Source organism: Bufo gargarizans, chromosome 9 (assembly GCF_014858855.1).
Source record: "Bufo gargarizans isolate SCDJY-AF-19 chromosome 9, ASM1485885v1, whole genome shotgun sequence".
NCBI lineage: Eukaryota > Metazoa > Chordata > Amphibia > Anura > Bufonidae > Bufo > Bufo gargarizans.
In genome coordinates this window covers 182,084,385-182,105,299 of record NC_058088.1, presented here as the reverse complement: position 1 = coordinate 182,105,299, position 20,915 = coordinate 182,084,385, and the positions used below count along the sequence as shown (strand labels likewise).

The following is a 20,915-nucleotide window of genomic DNA, read 5'->3' as shown; positions in this document are numbered from 1 at the left end:
GTCATGGACCATTAAAAGGAGACGCCCTGGAAAACCCCTTCTCAGCCCAGGACGGAGAACACAGGACAAAAAAAAACAGAGGATGCTTTGCTGGGATTTGTAGTTCCACAAGCTGCAGCTCAGATTTTACAGCAGTGATCTCCATGGTTCTCCAGATGCTGCAAAACTACAACCCCCAGCTGGGAGATGAAACAGGCGGAAGGTTCGAAATGACTAATTCATTATATCTTAATGGGGGCAGAAACTTATGCAAAATGCGTCCTCTGCAGCACATGGATGCTGAACGGACGTGTCCAAGGGTAACACCCAGAGGAGAATCCTGGAGCCGCAGGTCCCCAGCAGTACGGCCGCCACCATCAACTGAGCCGGCACATTCTGTGTCAGCCTCCGCTTCTCAGCAGAAAAGACACTGAATTTTTTACCAGGACAATAGGCCGATTGTAGAGAGCAGGGATTACAGAAATGCCTCCATAATAATCTGGGCAAACTGCAGCACAATGTACAGGTGTCCTGCCGGTACATACATCACCCGAGGCTGGGTCCATACTGGAAACACAGGACAAAGAACTCCAGAGCTGCACTCACTATTCTGCTGGTGGAATCACTGTGTACATACATTACTTATCCGGAGTTACATCCTGTATTATACTCCAGAGCTGCACTCAATATTCTGCTGGTGCATTCACTGTGTACATACATTACTTATCCGGTACTGATCCGGAGTTACATCCTGTATTATACTCCAGAGCTGCACTCACTATTCTGCTGGTGCAGTCACTGTGTACATACATTACTTATCCGGTACTGATCCGGAGTTACATCCTGTATTATACTCCAGAGCTGCACTCACTATTCCTTAAGTGTCAGAGCCGAAATCTCCAGATTTTCTTGCTGGTTCTACGTGTGCACAGCGCTTATCCAAAAAATGTATATTTTGCGACGGCCGGAAACAGAGGAGCTAACATTCCTTTTCAGGACATCACGCAGACACCCAAAAACGAAACAGTCAATAGCGCAGACACTGAGCGCGTCCGGTATTGTTGGTCGGACTAAAAATATAAGGAGGTCATTTACCAAAATGGTGTAAAGTAGAACGGGCTTAGTTGCCCATAGCAACCAATCAGATTTCACATTTCATTTTTCAAAGGAGCTGTCAAAAATGAAAGGTGACATCTGATCGGTTGCTAGGGGCAACACCAGTTCTACTTTACACCAGTTTGATAAATCTCCCCCATAATATTTAAAGGAACACCTCGTACACTGTCATGCCCGATGCAGGATCTGAGAGGGCGGAGAATGACCCAGGATGTTTTCTGAATCAGGGTCATGCTCCACCCCCACCACTACCTGTCAAGATAGATGTGAATTTCCAAAGGGACCATGATGGCGAGGCTTCTGCGGTCGCGTCATCTTGTGGCGGTCACATGTGCCTGCGCCACAATCACATGACACGTACGAAAAACATATTCGCACCAAATCGCATAATGCGCTGCGATCGGCGCAATATGGCGGTCAACACACAGCATCTAGGCGGTACCATGACTCCCATCATCTCCCCTCCCCCACATAATTAGTGGCCCCTGATGTCCCCCGGCCCTGTCACACACCCTGCAGTCACCCTGTCATAACTGTCACCTCCAATACCCTGTTGCCGACCCCTCCCACTGCCCCCCGACCCGTCTCCAGTCCCAGGCCGCATAGGACAACGGTGGCCTGACCGAATAGAGCCTCCGTGACGTCCTTACCTTCCTCCGGGCCGCCGCCAGCTTGTGCTGTCTATCGTCAGCCATCCTGGGTCCGGCCGGAGGGGAACACGTCACCGCGTACCCACAATGCAACGCGCCGCGCGCACTCCCGCGCAAAGCGCGATCCCCGTGACGTCATTGCCAGCTGTACCATCCCGAGAGGGGGAGTGGGCGGTTCCACTAGTCACTCAAGTGCGGGAGGGCGTTTGATAGCATGCTAATGGCTGCGCCCTGCCCATCACTATGGATGTGGCTGTGTCACTGCAGGAAAAACCGAAGGAGGCGGAAAACGCCTTGTCTGTAAAATCACTTCTACAAGTGCAGTACTGATGACTGGGGCAGGAGCAGAAATCTCAGTAACAAATTATCTGCCTTGTATGAATTCACCCTTACCTCAGCCCCCCTAGCTGAAACCCCCTTAACCACTTCAGCCCCGCTAGGTGAAACCCCCTTCATGACCAGAGCACTTTTTACACTTCTGCACTACACTACTTTCACCGTTTATCGCTCGGTCATGCAACTTACCACCCAAATGAATTTTACCTCCTTTTCTTCTCACTAATAGAGCTTTCATTGGGTGGTATTTCATTGCTGCTGACATTTTTACTTTTTTTGTTATTAATCAAAATGTAACGATTTTTTTGCAAAAAAATGACATTTTTCACTTTCAGCTGTGAAATTTTGCAAAAAAAACGACATCCATATATAAATTTTTCGCAAAATTTATTGTTCTACATGTCTTTGATAAAAAAAAAATGTTTGGGCAAAAAAAAAAATGGTTTGGGTAAAAGTTATAGCATTTACAAACTATGGTACAAAAATGTGAATTTCCGCTTTTTGAAACAGCTCTGACTTTCTGAGCACCTGTCATGTTTCCTGAGGTTCTACAATGCCCAAACAGTAGAAAACCCCCACAAATGACCCCATTTCGGAAAGTAGACACCCTAAGGTATTCGCTGATGGGCATAGTGAGTTCATAGAACTTTTTATTTTTTGTCACAAGTTAGCGGAAAATGATGATGATTTTTTCTTTTTATTTTTTTCTTACAAAGTTCCATATTGCACTAACTTGCGACAAAAAATAAAAAATTCTAGGAACTCACCATGCCCCTCACAGAGTACCTTGGGGTGTCTTCTTTCCAAAATGGGGTCACTTGTGGCGTAGTTATACTGCCCTGGCAATTTAGGGGCCCAAATGTGTGAGAAGAACTTTGCAATCAAAATGTGTAAAAAATGACCGGCGAAACCCGAAAGGTGCACTTTGGAATATGTGCCCCTTTGCCCACCTTGGCTGCAAAAAAGTGTCACACATGTGGTATCGCCGTACTCAGGAGAAGTTGGGGAATGTGTTTTGGGGCGTCATTTTACATATACCCATGCTGGGTGAGAGAAATATCTTGGCAAAAGACAACTTTTCCCATTTTTTTATACAAAGTTGGCATTTGACCAAGATATTTCTCTCACCCAGCATGGGTATATGTAAAATGACACCCCAAAACACATTCCCCAACTTCTCCTGAGTACGGCGATACCAGATGTGTGACACTTTATTGCAGCCTAGGTGGGCAAAGGGGCACATATTCCAAAGTGCACCTTTCGGGTTTCGCCGGTCATTTTTTACACATTTTGATTGCAAGGTACTTCTCACACATTTGGGCCCCTAAATTGCCAGGGCAGTATAACTACGCCACAAGTGACCCCATTTTGGAAAGAAGACACCCCAAGGTATTCCGTGAGGGGCACTGCGAGTTCCTAGATTTTCTTTTTTTTTGTCACAAGTTAGCGGAAAATGATGATTTTTTTATTTTCTCTTTTTTCCTTACAAAGTCTCATATTCCACTAACTTGCGACAAAAAATAAAAAATTCTAGGAACTCGCCATGCCCCTCTCGGAATACCTTGGGGTGTCTTCTTTCCAAAATGGGGTCACTTGTGGCGTAGTTATACTGCCCTGGCAATTTAGGGGCCCAAATGTGTGAGAAGAACTTTGCAATCAAAATCTGTAAAAAATGACCGGTGAAATCCGAAAGGTGCACTTTGGAATATGCGCCCCTTTGCCCACCTTGGCATCAAAAAAGTGTCACACATCTGGTATCGCCGTACTCAGGAGAAGTTGGGGAATGTGTTTTGGGGTGTCATTTTACATATACCCATGCTGGGTGAGAGAAATATCTTGGCAAACGACAACTTTTCCCATTTTTTTATACAAAGTTGGCATTTGACCAAGATATTTTTCTCACCCAGCATGGGTATATGTAAAATGACACGTGAATGGAGGAGAGCATGTAAACGTCACGCTTGTCTCTCCATTTCACCGCGAGCAGTTCTTCGTTACACAGTGCGGCCCTCTGCCCCCTTGCAAGACGGGTGCTAACGAGCCGTTGGGGGAAGCCCGCGCGACTAGTTCGCGCGGTACCACAGGCGCCAATCCGTTCTAGAAACAAATGCCTAAAGAGGGCCACACTTGTGTAGAAATTGTCCACATAAAGATGGTACCCCTTGCCGAATAAGGGTGACACCAAGTCCCAAACTGTCAGTCCCAAACTGTCTTCCCACTGCTCCCCAGGTAGTCAGGGCAACCGACCGGCTCCAGGGTCTGATCTTTTCCCTCATAGACCCGAAATTTGTGGGTATAGCCTGTGGCCCTTTCACAGAGCTTATACAATTTGACCCCATACCGGGCGCGCTTGCTTGGGATGTATTGTTTGAAGCCAAGGCGCCCGGTAAAATGTATCAGGGACTCGTCTACGCAGATGTTTTGCTCTGGGGTATAAATATCTGCAAATTTCTGGTTGAAATGGTCTATGAGGGGCCGAATTTTGTGGAGCCGGTCAAAAGCAGGGTGGCCCCTGGGACGGGAGGCGGTGTTTTCACTAAAGTGCAGGAAACGCAGGATGGCCTCAAAACGTGCCCTGGACATAGCAGCAGAGAACATGGGCATGTGATGAATCGGGTTCGTGGACCAATATGACCGCAATTCATGCTTTTTTTGTCAGGCCCATGTTGAGGAGGAGGCCCAGAAAAGTTTTAAGTTCGGAAACTTGGACTGGTTTCCACCGGAAAGGCTGGGCATAAAAGCTTCCCGGGTTAGCGGTGATAAATTGTGTGGCATACCGGTTTGTCTCTGCCACGACTAAGTCTAAAAGCTCCGCAGTCAAGAACAGCTCAAAAAATCCCAGGGCCGAACCGATCTGAGCTGTCTCAACCCGAACTCCAGACTGGGCGGTGAAAGGGAAAACTACAGGTGCGGCTGAAGTTGGGGACTGCCAATCAGGGTTTGCCAGCACCTCAGGGACTCTAGGGGCTCTACGGGCACGTCTTTGCGGTGGCTGCGACGGGGTCACTACTGCACGTGCCACCGTACCAGCTTCAACTGCCCTTCTGGTGCTCGCTACTTCACCATATTCTACGGCAGTGCTGGTACTAGGTCCAGGAAGGGCTGGGCTGCTGGTGTATGCCTCACCACGTAATCCGACAGCACCAGCCCCACTCTGCTGCTCTTGAAGCGGATCCTGCGCAACCTGCGGTCTAGCGACACGGGGCCGGGTACGCCTGGTGGTATCAGGGACCTCAGCCTCCTCGTCCGAACTTTGGGTCAGAGAGCCACTGCTTTCTACAGGTTCGTATTCTGACCCGCTGGATTCATCAGATGAGGGTTCCCACTCCTCATCCGACTGGGTCAGAAGCCTGTAGGCCTCTTCAGAGGAATACCCCCTGTTTGACATGTGGGCAACTAAATTTATTCCCTGAGACTACCCAAGAAAAAAAAAGCAAGCCTGTCTTACAAAGGGGAGCCTAGCGAAGTACCGGAGGCCGCTGCGGTTGATAAAAAATATCAAAACTGATTTTTTTATCGCCGCAGTGCGTGTAAAGTGAATGTGCAGCGATCAAAAAAAAATTTTTTTTGTCACTGCGGTGGGGCGGGCGTGGGCGAACGCACGTGTGGGCGACCGATCAGGCCTGATCGGGCAAACACTGCGTTTTGGGTGGAGGGAGAACTAAAGTGACACTAGTACTATTATAGATCTGACCGTGATCAGTTTTGATCACTTCCAGATACTATAAAAGTACAAATGCTGATTAGCGATACGCTAATCAGCGAATAACGGACTGCGGTGCGGTGGGCTGGGCGCTAACCGATCCCTAAACTACCTAACCAAGGGGCCTAAACTATACTGAAACCTAACGGTCAATACCAGTGAAAAAAAAAAGTGACAGTTTGCACTGATCACTTTTTTCCTTTCACTAGTGATTGACAGGGGCGATCAAAGGGTTAATTGGGGTGATCTGGGGGCTAAGTGTGGTGTAGTGGGTACTCACAGTGATGATGTGCTCCTCTGCTCCTCTGCTGGAACCAACCGACCAAAAGAAGGAGCAGAGGAGCACAGCAGCCATATAACCCCATCATATTTACTAATATGTGGGGTTAAATGGCTGCTGATTGGATTTTTTAAAAATCAGCAGCCTGCCAGCCAATGATCGTGGCCGGCAGGCTGCTGACGAAATACTTGGCTACGAAATGCCGGCCCGCGATGCGCATGCGCGGGCCGGCTGTGACGTAATCTCGCGTCTCGCGAGATGACGCGCCGATGCGTCCAGGAGGAACAAATCAACCACCTCCCGGACGCATCGGTGCGTACAGCGGTCGGGAGGTGGTTAAAGGGAACCTGTCACCTGGATTTTGTGTATAGAGCTGAGGACATGGGTTGCTAGATGGCCACTAGCACATCCGCAATACCCAGTCCCCATAGCTCTGTGTGCTTTTTATTTGGAAAAAACCCGGTTTGATACATATGCAAATTAACCTGAGATGAGTCCTGTCCCTGACTCATCTCACGTACAGGACTCATCTCAGGGTAATTTGCATATGTATCAAATAGTTTTTTTTTACACAATAAAAGCACACAGAGCTATGGGGACTGGATATTGCAGATGTGCTAGCGGCCATCTAGCAACCCATGTCCTCAGCTCTATACCCAAAATCCTAGTGACGGGTTCCCCTTAATGACCAGGCCACTTTTTACACTTCTGCACTACACTACTTTCACCGTTTATCGCTCGGTCATGCAACTTACCACCCAAATAAATTTTACCTCCTTTTCTTCTCACTAATAGAGCTTTCATTTGGTGGTATTTCATTGCTGCTGACATTTTTACTTTTTTTGTTATTAATCGACATTTTTCACTTTCAGTTGTATTTTTTTTTTTTTAAACTACATTTCTATATAAATTTTTCGCTAAATTTATTGTTCTACATGTCTTTGATAAAAAAAAAATGTTTGGGTAAAAAAAAAAATGGTTTACAAACTATGGTACAAAAATGTGATTTTCCGCTTTTTGAAGCAGCTCTGACTTTCTGAGCACCTGTCATGATTCCTGAGGTTCTACAATGCCCAGACAGTACAAACACCCCACAAATGACCCCATTTCGGAAAGTAGACACCCTAAGGTATTCGCTGATGGGCATAGTGAGTTCATAGAACTTTTTATTTTTTGTCAAGTTAGCGGAAAATTATCATTTTTTTATTTATTTTTTCCTTACAAAGTCTCATATTCCACTAACTTGTGACAAAAAATAAAAACTTCCATGAACTCACTATGCCCATCACGGAATACCTTGGGGTGTCTTCTTTCCAAAATGGGGTCACTTATGGGGTATTTATACTGCCCTGGCATTTTAGGGGCCCTAATGCGTGAGAAGAAGTCTGGAATCCAAATGTGTCAAAAATGCCCTGTGAAATCCTAAAGGTACTCCTTAGAATTTGGGCCCCTTTGCCCACCTAGGCTGCAAAAAAGTGTCACACATGTGGTATCTCTGTACTCAGGAGAAGTTGGGGAATGTGTTTTGGGGTGTATTTTTACATATACCCATGCTGGGTGAGAGAAATATCTCTCTATAATGAAAACTTTGTATAAAAAAATTTGGAAAAGTTGACGTTTAGAGATATATTTCTCTCACCCAGCATGGCTATATGTAAAATGACACCCCAAAACACATTCCCTAACTTCTCCTGAGTACGGCGATACCACATGTGTGACACTTTTTTGCAGCCTAGGTGGGCAAAGGGTCCCAAATTCCTTTTAGGAGGGCATTTTTAGACATTTGGATCCCAGACTTCTTCTCACGCTTTAGGGCCCCTAAAATGCCAGGGCAGTATAAATACCCCACATGTGACCCCATTTTGGAAAGCAGACACCCCAAGGTATTCGCTGAGGGGCATATTGAGTCCATGAAAGATTGAACTTTTTGTCACAAGTTAGCGGAAAGGGAGACTTTGTGAGAAAAAACTAACAAAAAATCTTTCATGGACTCAATATGCCCCTCAGCAAATACCTTGGGGTGTCTTCTTTAAAAAATGGGGTCACATGTGGGGTATTTATACTGCCCTGGCATTTTAGGGGCCCTAAAGCGTGAGAAGAAGTCTGGAGTCTAAAAAATGTTACGCATTTGGATTCCGTGAGGGGTATGGTGAGTTCATGTGAGATTTTTTTTTTTGTCACAAGTTAGAGGAATATGAGACTTTGTAAGAAAAAAATAAATAAATAATCAATTTCCGCTAACTTGTGCCAAAAAAAATGTCTGAATGGAGCCTTACAGGGGGGTGATCAGGGAGTGTATATGGGGTGATCAGGGGGTTAATAAGTGACAGGGGGGGGGGGGTAGTGTAGTGTAGTGGTGTTTGGTGCTACTTATTACAGAGCTGCCTGTGTCCTCTGGTGGTCGATCCAAGCAAAAAGGACACCAGAGGACCAGGTAGCAGGTATATTAGACGCTGTTATCAAAACAGCGTCTAATATACCTTTTAGGGGTTTAAAAAATCGCATCTACAGCCTGCCAGCGAACGATCACCTCTGGCAGGCTGGAGATCCACTCGCTCACCTTCCGATCCTGTGAACGCGCCTGTGTGCGCGCGTTCACAGGAAATCTTGCGTCTCGCGAGATGATGCGCCGGCGCATCAAGGAGGAATGAATCGACCGCCTCCGGACCGCAATCCTGTGTTAGGCGGTCCGGAGGCGGTTAAAGGGGTTGTTCACACTCCATTCAGCTCGGAGATTTATCAAACTGATGTAAAGGAAAACTGGCTCAGTTGCCCATAGCAACCAATCAGATTCCACCTTTCATTTTAGACAGCTCCTTTAGAAAATGAAAGCTCGAATCTGATTGGTTGCTGTGGGCAACTGAGCCAGTTCTACTTTACACAAGTTTGATAAATCTCCCCCTATGTATAGAGCTGAATGGAGTCCACTCCATTCAAGCAGGCAGCATGGGCCCTCTTTTTGTGATCGTCGGGGGGCCAAGTGGTCAGACTCCTTTAAGTTGCCTTAAAGGGAACCCGTCACCAGGATTTTGTGTATAGAGCTGAGGACATGGGTTGCTAGATGGCCGGTAGCACATCCGCAATACCCAGCCCCCATAGCTCTGTGTGCTTTTATTGTGTAAATAAACCGATTTGATACATATGCAAATTAACCTGAGATGAGTCCTGTATGTGAGATGAGTCAGGGACAGGACTTATCTCAGGTTAATTTGCATATGTATCAAATCGGTTTATTTACACAATAAAAGCACACAGAGCTATGGGGACTGGATATTGTGCTAGCGGCGATCTAGCAGCCCATGTCCTCAGCTCTTTGCACAAAATCCCGGGGACAGGTTCCCTTTAAAGGAGTTATCCGACTGTAACTGATGACCTATCCTCTGGTCAACAGCATCTGATCAGTAGGGGGGTCTGACACCTGGGACCCCCACCGATCAGCTGTATGGAAAGGCCCCGCTTTCTTCTTGCTGTTTACCCCAGGCCAGGGATGTCACGACCACCAGTCACGCGACCAGATCACATTGGCTCCAGTGTCTTCTCAAACAGCTAGAGAACTGCGAGTGATCTGTCAGCTGTCTGGTCACATGATCTGCCCTCAGTCACGTGACTAAGCTGCCAACGTGGGGCAGAACCCCCCCCCAATAGGATAGTTTATCAGTTACAGTCAGATAACCCCTTTAATTGAACAACCCCTTTAAGGGTTCATGCACAGGAACGTATTTTATTTCCGTGTCCGTTCCATTTATTTTTATTTTGTTGTGGACCATACGCGGAACTATTCATTTCAATGGGTCGGCAAAAAAAAAACGAAGTTACTCCGTGTGCATTCCGTTTCCGTATGACCGCATATCCGTTCCGCAAAAAATATAACATGTCCTATTATTTTCCACATAATGGACAAGGGTAGGTCTGTTCTATTAGGGGCCAGATGTTCCGTTCTGCACTGATGTCACACGGACGTCATCCGTATTTTTTGCGGATCCGTGTTTTGCGGAACGCAAAATACATACGATCATGTGTATGAGCCCTAAGGGTGTGAAACTACAAATCCCAGCATACAGTGGTCCTTGATGAGTAGTAATTTGTAGGCTCATGCACACGAACATATTTTTTGTCGTTTTTTTTTTTTTTTTGTGGCCCATATGCAGAATCATTCACTTCAGTGGGTCAGTAAAAAAAACGGAAATGACTCCGTCTGCATTCCGTTTCCGTATGTCCACATGACTGTTCCGCCAAAAAATAGAACCTGTCCTATTCTTGTCTGTTTTGCGGACAAGGACTGGCATTGTCACAAAGGATCCACAAAAAACAAATACAATACGAATGTCACACAGACGTCATCCGTATTTTTCGCAGATCCATGTTTTGAGGAGCGCAAAATACATACGATCGTGTGAATGAGCCCTAATGCTAGGGGCGACATTGGCAGGAGGACATTACCATTGCAGCCATCACATGATCGGTGCGGATTCCAGTAGCTGGACCCTCACTGATCTAATATTTACCCCTTAGGGCCCTTGCACACGACCGTATGCCCTCCGAGACATACGGTCCCGTGCGCACAGCATCATAGATTACAATGATGCTGTGCACGTCGGGCCGCCCGCGAGAATATTGTCCCGCACTCATGTGATCTTAGTGCGGGACAATAGTCCGCTCCCGTGCGCACAATCAATGCCGCTCACAGACCGTATGTCTCGGAGGGCATACGGTCGTGTGCAAGGGCCCTTAACCACAGGAATGCCCCTTTAAATCCCAGCCTCACAGGGAAGGTCTGTCTATAGGTCTATAACCAATTTAAAAGGTTTGTCTCCCCACAGACCGCCCTTACCATATTAGAGGCGCTGCAGCAGAATCAGGTCATCAGCGGCATCGGGCGCATGCGCAGATGACGCCGTAGACAGTATACTGCACATGCGCCCAAAGCCGATGTTTAGAAAGCTGGTGTTTTAGTGGTTCCAAACTAGGGACGAGTTCCCTTTAAGGGGTCCCCCAAGGTAAAATCAACTAAGGTCCACAATGCATTTTGCATAAAAAAACGGAAGGCCCTCACTCGCCAGCGCTCAGTTTCAGTGCTGAGGGTCTGGTCCCGTCCATGGCTACATGCACCGCTGCCACCATTCACAGGCCTCGGTTGTCACAAGAACAAGTGAACATCTTTCTTTTTTTTAAGGCCCTAATGCACACGACCGTTGTTGTGTTCCGTTCCGCAAAATGGGGTTCCGTTGTTCCGTGATCCGTTTTTGTTTCCGTGTGTCTTCCTTTATTTTTGGAGGATCACCAGACATGAAGGAAAGTAAAAAAAGTCTCAGGTTTGCAAATGATAGGAAAAAAACGGACGCGGAAGCACGGACGCGGATGACAATCTTGTATGCCTCCGCGTTTTTTTTGCGGTTCCATTGACTTGAATGGGGCCGCAAACCGTGTTCCACGAAAATAATAGGACAGGTTATATTTTTTTGACGGACTGGAACCACGGATCACGGACGCGGATGGCAATCGGTGCATTAGCCGAGCTTTCAAGTCAATGGGTCCGCAGAAAATCACAAAAAACGGAACAACGGACACGGAATAAAGCAACGGTCGTGTGCATGAGGCCTAACTTAAACACGTTCCAGGTCTGAGTTGATTTTTACCTTGGGGGCCGCTGTGCCAGATATACGTTGGAGTTAGTAGTGACCCATATTAGGCCTCAAAACACACCACGGTCGTGTGCATGCGGCCTAAGGGTGGTGCTGTTTATGGACCTAAAAAGCCATGTTTTTCTAAGGCTACATGCACACGACTGTATGTGTTTTGTGGTCCGCAAATTGCGGATCTGCAAAAAAAAACGGATGACGTTCCGTATGACATCCGTTTTTTTTGCGGATCTATTGTACTAATGCCTATCCTTGTCCGCAAACTAGATAAATAGGACATGCACTATTTTTTTGGCGGAGCAACGGAACGGACATACTGATGCGGACAGCACACGGTGTGCTGTCCGCAAAACGGATCGGACACGGAAACAAAATACCGTCGTGAGCATGAGGCCTAATCCTGGACAATTCCTCTAAAATCAACCACCAGGGGGATTACTAAACATTCCTATGCAGCTAACTCCCTCTAGTGGTGGCTGCCTACACAGCAGGTAAATGACAACACACAAGCTATGGGGGGGGGCGTGTCCTGGAGTGTATTGCGCTGAGGACGTTGGCAGCTTAGTCACGTGACCGAGGGCAGACCATGTGACCAGACTGCTGACAGAACGCTCGCTGTTCTCTAGCGGCGCTGACCACGTGACCCTCAGTGAGGGAAAGAGCGCGGCGGCACAGTGGAGTCCCCTAGCGGCCGGGGGCTCCCCCAAAGAGGGGGTTCTGTGGGTACAACACCCAGCTCCCTGACACCCAGACCCAGGAGCAGCCTTCGCAGGTAGTATAAGGAAGGAACTGCAGCAGTCTGCCCTGCTTTACAGCCTGCACCCAGGTTGTGTCTGCATAAGTGAAGTGCAGTTCTGAAGCACACCACCCACCTTATGCAGGGGCTTAGTAAATATTGCATTTGCCCCTGTAAGTATAAGGGCAGTAGCCGGACCGCTAAGGATGGGCCCTTGGTGACCCCCCTTATTCGGTGAGGATACGTCCTCGGTGCCCCCTTCACAGTAATGATGCCAATTTAGTGCTCCCCAACATAGTATAATGGCCCCATAAGTTTGATGCCCCCTTAGGTTCCCTCAGCGGAGTGAACCCTACTCAGTATGAATACTCACCTACTCCACGATGAGCAGTAGAACATGTCCGCTCCGCTCTTCTGCTTTGGGCAGGCGCGGTGACATCGCCACACCACCGGCTGCCAGGGAGCGGTAGAGAAAAGCTGGCGGCTCCTTGCTTCAATGTTGTACTCAACTGCATCTTCAAGACGCAGATACAAGTGAAGTAGGGCAGCCGCCTTGGGACCTTGGGACAGACTCCAAATTTGGGGACTGTCCTGCTGGATCCGGGATGGTCGGAAGGCATGGGTATATAGTAAAAAAAAAGAAGTGTACTGTGCGATATGTTTTACAATGCGACTCCTGTAGGGACTATCCTCCTGTACACGGTAGGACGGGGTTGGCAATCTTCGGCACTCCAGATGCTGCTCTGGAACCACAACACCCAGCACGGACGCTTGCTCAGCTGTTCTTGGGAATTCTGGGGTGCCACAGGTCGCTGATCCCTGCCGGAGGTGAAATGTCTGATTCCAACCGCTTCCTAAAATTCTTATATCAGAAAATGTACATCTGCAATATGTGCCAGTAAGTGTTGTCATAGTACTGCCACAAAGCACATGGTAGAAGAGGCAGTACAAGTGACTTGTGTTTAGGGAGGAGGTGGGGATTGTTCCTCTCCTTAATTTTTCCAGGACCCATTGAAAATGAATGGGTACAGAACTGGTCCAGATCTGTTCCGCATAAAACGGAACAGATCAGGAAAGAAAAAACAGACGTGTGATTGGACCCTAAGGGTACATGCACACGTTCAGTATTCATGTGCGGAGAATCTGCACTGAAATCCGCAGGTGTTCGCAGGCAAATCTGTGCGGTCAATCCGCATTAATTGGTGCGGATTCGGTGCGGATTTTTCTCAAGTGAATGAAGAAATTCCGGTCAGGAAAAATAAAATAAATTGACATGCTGCAGATTTTAAAATCCGCACCGCAGGTCAAAATCCACGCGGAAAAAATCTGCATCATGTGCATTGAGAATTTCAAATTCTCATAGAATACAATGTACATGACCTACGGTGCGGATTTTCCGCACGCAATCCTGATCGTGTGCATTTAGCCTTACAATGTCGTCTTTTCTTCTCTCTCTCTTTTTACCTAGAACTCCTCTGGGAATTAGAGGAAGATGCAACAGCGGATTTAAGTCACCGGTAAGTATGTCGTGACACCATGATAAGGGCTCACGCACACGACCGTATGCCCTCCGATATGTCCCGGAGCGGCATACATCGAGCGCACAGCATGATAGGTTACTATGATACTGTGCGCATCGGGCCGCCCACGGGACTATTGTCCCACACTGATATGATATTATGAGTGCGGGACAATAGCCCCGCGGGCGGCACAGTGCGCTCCCGTGCACACAATGTATGCTGCTTCGGGACATATGACCCGCTCACGGACCGTATGTCTCGGAGGGCATACGGTCGTGAGCCCTAAACCTGACAGTCAACATCTTCCATGACGTATTTTAAAGAAATAAAGAGGCCTATTAAAGGGGTTGTCCGGCTGTATAAAATTTCCCACTACTTTGCGGACCCTCTCCACATAAAGGCAGTGGCCGCTCAGCCAATCACTGGCCACAGTGGTGACCGACCTCAGCAGTGATTGGCTGAGTGGTCATTTCCTGTGTGTTAAAGGGGATGTCTGGTTTCAAGAAGAAGCCAGACCCCCCCAGGGGATGTAATAAAGAATCATCGGAGTTGTCCCGCTTCAGGTACAGTCACATCCAGGGGGGACTCCATTGATATCAATGGGCCTGTTTTTAATGGATGCTTAGAAAAAAGGAAATTACAGGGGTTTAAAAAAACAAACAAAAGAACTCACCTCCTTAACTCGCACGTGAGGGAACACCTGTTCTGCGCTGGATGTCACATGGTCACACTGGGAGCGTCGGGTCCTGCAGCGGCTGACAGTGTATCCGTATTTAGCAGCCGTCGTGAGCATGTAACCTTCCTCTTGAAACCAGACAACCCCTTTAAGAGGGACCAGAAGTAGAGACCGAGGAGGGGAAACTATGAAGACAACCCCTTTAAAAATTTGTGGCTTTGCTGTGGATTAAAGGGAGTGTACCAGAAGCGCCATCGTATTTGGCAGCCTGGAATCTCCTGTGTAGAATAACCTGCTCGCCTGAGCTGAACACGGCATTGCTGGGGCTGATGGATGTGATATGTCCGCGGCCAGGAGCTCCCCCGCGTGTGATCCGTGTAACAACCTCTTACTTCCCATTTATCTACAGGTTCAGTCTCCAAGTGTCAGCAGAACGCCCGCAGCTCCTGAAAAAACCCTGCAAAGAGATATATCAGAACTGAAGCAGAAGGAAGCCTCCTTAGATCAGGAAATAGAGCAGCTAGAAGCCGAGTAAGTCCCTTCTTATCTGGACAGTACATCTGATCCTTAGTATGGGGCTGCTCTTTCCATATCCCGTATATAGGGGTGACCTCACCTGATGCATGTGTTGGGTACTGGTCCTATATGAAGGGCGGTCCACTGGTGACCACAGCCATAGTGTCTAGCACATGTATAGGTTGGGTGGTCACCCAGACAAGGCTATGAGGAGGACATCAGGAATATAATAGCGTCACAATATATGATAGATCATAATAGGAACTGCTCATGTTCTCTCTCCAGTGGCTGCTGTATAGAAGAACTGGACCGGCACATCTCCCTTCTTCATGAATACAATGAGTTAAAGGATACAGGACAGATGCTGTTAGGCCAACTAGGTAAGGATTCAGCCTAAGACTTTTTTAGGTAAGTGGCTTTTTATTTTAAGCAGGGATGCCCAACTTGCTGTCCTCCAACTGTTGTAAAACTACAACTCCCAGCATGTCCGGACAGCCCTACAGCAAGGTATGGTGGGAGTTGCAGTGTTACAACAGCTGGATGGCGGCAGGTTAGGCATCCCTGATTTAAAGAGGTTTTCTTGGTGTAGAATATTGATGACACATCCTCAGGATAGGTCATCGGTATCAACTCCCAGAAAACCTCTTTAAGTTGCTGTCACGTACCAATGTGAGGAAGTGACATTGACATGATCGGAGGTGTAGATAATAGACACGCGGCACTCACCAGGGTCGTTTGGATGCTTTATTTGCGGTACAGCAAAGTAGACTTGGTGTGCACTGGCTGGGGAGCGGACAGGTCCAGGTGTGTGTAGGCGGTGACGGCCGTTTCGCGCAAGTCGCGCTTCCTCGGACCGCTGCTCATGTGCAGGCGCACTGACGTGCTTTTTAAGGGCTGAACCAGGTCATCGCCATGACGACCATGGACGCTCCCCAGGTGCGCACTGTGAATCAAACAGAAGGGGATCATTACAATGTTATACAAACTGGCTGCAGATTACTGCAGCATGATACTTTGTAGCACACCCTTATGTCAAAAGGAGGGGACAAATTGCCCTAGCATGAAGGAGAGAACAGTGAGTGCACTAATAGGGGAGACATACACTTAAACTATTGTGCGGGAGCTGGTTCCACATGGAGGACAAGGTGAAAGAGATTAGAAATAAACGCCTGGAAAAGCTAATAATCAAGTTATAGTGGGTATGCAGAATCTTTGCTAATGGTAAAATATATTGCTGCCTAACCTGTGAAAAATAGAGATTTCAAAGGAAGACAGCCATGTCGTTTTTGTCATTTAGACCGTGTGGTCCCATAGCTCCCGTTTTGATGATCCATCGAGCCTCCCGCTGCAACAGAAGGCCTGGTCTGGTCGGGCAGCGAAATTCAGTGTGTGCAGTTTGTGGAATATATCAATAATATTAACCAGATGAATATGAAATTTACCCTCAACTTCGGAGGTGACAGTCTAGAATTTCTGGACGTCAAGGTCTCCGTGGTGGATGGTATCCTACAGACCACAGGCTTCCGTAAGCCCACAGCCACCAATTCGCTGCTCCACCAGACCAGTTTCCATCCCCCTGCAGTTAAGGAAGCTGTCCCGTACGGGCAGTTTATACGCCTTCGTAGGATAAATAGTACAGAGAAGGACTACTTCAGGCAGGCCCACCAACTCAAAGAGAGGCTGCTTGAAAGGGGATATTCCAAGAGAGACGTCACTGATGCGATGTATTGAGCGGCCCTCCGCCCTAGACATAGCCTACTTAGTGACCAGATCCACAAAGACAACGAAGATAGATTCACTTTCATCTTCAAGTTTAGTCCAGCGGCAGATATTGTCAAACGAGCGGTACTCAATAACTGGGACCTACTGAAGGGTGACCCTAGCATGGGAGACATAGCCTCCCAACGACCATTAATTGCCTTTAGAAAATGTCACACCTTAAGAGATAGGTTAGTCCACAGTACATTAGGACGGTCCCGACAGCCCAACTGGCTCCAAAGTAGGAGACCTAAAGGTAATTTTAAGTGTGGGATGTGTTCTTTCTGCCCCTATAACTCACAGGGGAAATCCCTGTCTCTGGGAGGCGTCACACACAGAGTGAATGACTTCATTACATGTCGCACCACCCATGTCGTTTACGTCATATCTTGTACCTGTGGCAGGTTTTACATCGGTAAAACCATCAGGCCCCTATTTGAGCGCATACGGGAACACCTCGGTTCCATCAGGACAGGACATGGTTCTCCGCGCCTTGTCGACCACGTACGCTCAACCCACAATGGTCATCCATCGAGCCTCTCCTTTGCTGGGATAGAGTAGGTGGGCCCCATCCCTAGGGGTGGTGACCGCCACCGCCTTCTGTTGCAGCGGGAGGCTCGATGGATCATCAAAACGGGAGCTATGGGACCACACGGTCTAAATGACAAAAACGACATGGCTGTCTTCCTTTGAAATCTCTATTTTTCACAGGTTAGGCAGCAATATATTTTACCATTAGCAAAGATTCTGCATACCCACTATAACTTGATTATTAGCTTTTCCAGGCGTTTATTTCTAATCTCTTTCACCTTGTCCTCCATGTGGAACCAGCTCCCGCACAATAGTTTAAGTGTATGTCTCCCCTATTAGTGCACTCACTGTTCTCTCCTTCATGCTAGGGCAATTTGTCCCCTCCTTTTGACATAAGGGTGTGCTACAAAGTATCATGCTGCAGTAATCTGCAGCCAGTTTGTATAACATTGTAATGATCCCCTTCTGTTTGATTCACAGTGCGCACCTGGGGAGCGTCCATGGTCGTCATGGCGATGACCTGGGTCAGCCCTTAAAAAGCACGTCAGTGCGCCTGCACATGAGCAGCGGTCCGAGGAAGCGCGACTTGCGCGAAACGGCCGTCACCGCCTACACACACCTGGACCTGTCCGCTCCCCAGCCAGTGCACACCAAGTCTACTTTGCTGTACCGCAAATAAAGCATCCAAACGACCCTGGTGAGTGCCGCGTGTCTATTATCTACACCTCCGATCCTGTATACTTGCACCACGCTGAGCACCACACTATCTGGGTCTTTATAGCCGCAGGTCTTAGGAGTTCCCGATTACAAGAGGCGGGAGGGCGTTGCCAGCGGGAGCAGTGCCGCTGTCTTCCTTTGCTTTTCTCCTTTCCATTTGCTTGACATTGACATTATTGGAGGGGGGGGGGGGTACACACTTTTCTATGCAAAAATGTAAGCCATGCCATAACTATGTGGCACCACCCTTAAAGGGTTATTCCGGTTATAACAAGTTAGCATTTAGCCACAGGATAGGGAATAACAGATCGGTAGGGGTCCTACGGCAGGGACCCCCAGCGATCATGAAAACTGGGGCCTCATACCCAGTGGAGAGTGGAGCCCCCCCCCTAAAATAAACAGAGCAGCTGGTTGGAAATGCACGCTGTCGCTCCATTCTTTTCTATGGGAACGCCGGAGATGGTCGAGTGCTGTACTCGGCTATCGCCGGTGCTCCCATACAAATAAATGGCTTGCGTTTCCAACCAGGAGAACTCGACAATAGGCCCATCTTCCTCTATTTTTCCTTTTGATCATTGACCCTTATAAGTAAGCTCTATATCCTATATCCATTTTTATGATGGCACCTGTCAGTTCCTATGAATGTGGGATAAGGAATTTTTATGTTTCCATATCGTACATATTGCGTTGCCGAGAGTCGTAGCCCTGTGGCCTACTTTGGCAATAATGTCTGAAAAACAAAAGCTTAGGGCAACTGGGTCAGAAGCCATAAGTATTTGGATTCACTGACCCCCTGTTGATGCACGTTATTAACTTGTGCTTTGTCCACAGCTGTTCTTCGAGGAGTCACCACCAAAGATCTCTACGCAGAATTTGGTCTAGACTTGGATGATTGAGGAGGACAGATGATGAATTTCATCTTTACCCCAGTTCACTGTTGTAGTGAAGCCTCCTGAATGAGGACTGTACGTACTATCTATGCCAAAGGTTTTTCATGCCCATGTAAACAGATTGCCCTTTTATCAGAGCAGCTCCCATCAATTTCAAAAATGGGTGTGCCTGTAGTATTCAAAAATAGTACTGACGCAAACAGCCATGGTTATGCAACATCCTAGCCAAGTTTCATTTAGTTGAATTTAATGCATCCTTACGGTACTTTCACACTTGCGTTAAACTTTTCCGGCATTGAGTTCCATCCTAAGGGCTCAATACCGGGAAAAAACTGATCAGTTTTATCCTAATGCATTTTGAATGGAGAGCATTCCGTTCAGTATGCATCAGGATGTCTTCAGTTCAGTCACTGTATGGTTTTGGGACGGAGAAAATACCGCAGCATGCGGCAGTATTTTCTCCGTCCAAAATCCTGGAACACTTTCTATTGAAATGCATTAATGCCGGTTCTGGCCCCAAGTGTTCCAGGAAAAACTGATCCGGTTTTGCGGTAAAAATGTGAAAAAGATAAATACCGGATCCGTCTACAAATGGTATCTGTTTGCATACAGATTGCTAGATCCAAGAACGCAAGTGTAAAAGTACCCTTATGGGATTGGCGGTCACGTGACGCCACGTCAATGCCTAACCATGTCCGAATTTGTTGGATAAGCCCCTATTATTGGCTGTGGTTAGCTTCTGAATGTCTGACCCTATAGGATAGGTGCTGCTAGTTTGCACATTTTACCTGCGGTCAATCTTTCGAGGCAGGTTATACTGAAAACCACATAGAAATGTAATAATTTATAGGTTTGTTAATTAAAATAAATTATTTATAGTTGATCGGTGTCATTTGATGGGTTAAAATTGGATAATATGATGTCCACAGCGATGAGAAAAAAATTAATAATTTGAACATGTGCTTCCCCTTTTCGGCCACTGGGCGGCAGTAGCAGTCACAAGGTTACGTAGATCTGAGGATGGAAACATATACTGTACAGTGTATAGGACTATTCATGGGGGGTATACAGACCCCCAGATTCTTTTGTCGCTTGTGCAAATTATACTTACAGGAGTCTCAAGCAGAGAGGACCCCTATTTACCCATTGCAGCATTTTAGGCTATCACTTGACCAAAAATCAAACCAGTCACTGGCTAAAAGATTGCACATAAGTGGCACGAGATTTCTCTCTGCTTGGGACGTCTGCAGCTGTAATTTGCATTGACAGTAGGAAAGATTTTTTGGGCCCGGCCTTCTAACCTGACGGCAGGGGCTGATGTGGATTGTTCCCCTCACGCATTGCACCCGCGCGGAATTCTCACCTGTGTGAAAGGGGCCTAAGAATGGCTTCCTAAGGGCCAGTCTCTAGCTGACTTAGAGGATGGGTCATCCGCCGTGACGGCATTATCTCACCTTGTCATTGGGTATGGTGTTAGCTGACACATGGATGAAAACAAGAATTGGCAGGGGATGAAATGCACCAGATTGTTAAACCTCAGTGCAGTATAAATGTTACGATCTTAAAGGGGTTGTCTGAGTTTTGAAGAAAAAAAAATAAAGCATTGAAAATCTGATGGTCAGTAATATAAACATACCCTAAGCAAGTTTTAGGCAAAAAATATATATTTCCTGATTTCCCTAGTTCTGTTCTGGCCCCTTTGTTGACATGCAGTTGCAGAGCTGTGGGGGTGTGTGACAACAATCTCTGAGGTTTTCCTCATGAATATTTGTGGGTGTCAACAAAGCCTGCCTTTCTCCTCCCCCTGCACTGCAAAAGGGAGTGAATAAAAGTGTTGTCTGACTGCTGGGATACTCATGTTGTGTGTG

The 20,915-nt window shown here is 47.3% G+C and overlaps 2 protein-coding genes across 7 annotated transcripts in view; one reads left to right on the top strand and one right to left on the bottom strand.

Moving 5' to 3' along the window:
* The window catches only part of GOLGA2 (golgin A2), a 32,579-nt gene extending 30,708 nt beyond the window's left edge, over window positions 1–1,871 (bottom strand). For all 6 annotated transcript variants that reach the window (XM_044305228.1, XM_044305229.1, XM_044305231.1 and 3 more), the window contains exon 1: window positions 1,746–1,871. In XM_044305228.1, coding sequence (XP_044161163.1) covers window positions 1,746–1,790 — 45 coding nt within the window. In that variant the 5' untranslated portion in view covers window positions 1,791–1,871. The remainder of the gene's footprint in view (window positions 1–1,745) is intronic.
* An 8,086-nt stretch (window positions 1,872–9,957) lies between these two features.
* On the top strand, window positions 9,958–19,430 carry SWI5 (SWI5 homologous recombination repair protein). The gene is made up of 6 exons (XM_044269038.1): window positions 9,958–9,967; window positions 12,364–12,475; window positions 13,908–13,956; window positions 15,045–15,166; window positions 15,437–15,531; window positions 18,989–19,430. The coding sequence occupies exons 1-6, from the start codon at window positions 9,958–9,960 to the stop codon at window positions 19,051–19,053; spliced, it is 453 nt and encodes a 150-aa protein (XP_044124973.1). The 3' UTR covers window positions 19,054–19,430.
* The last annotated feature ends 1,485 nt before the right edge of the window (window positions 19,431–20,915 follow it).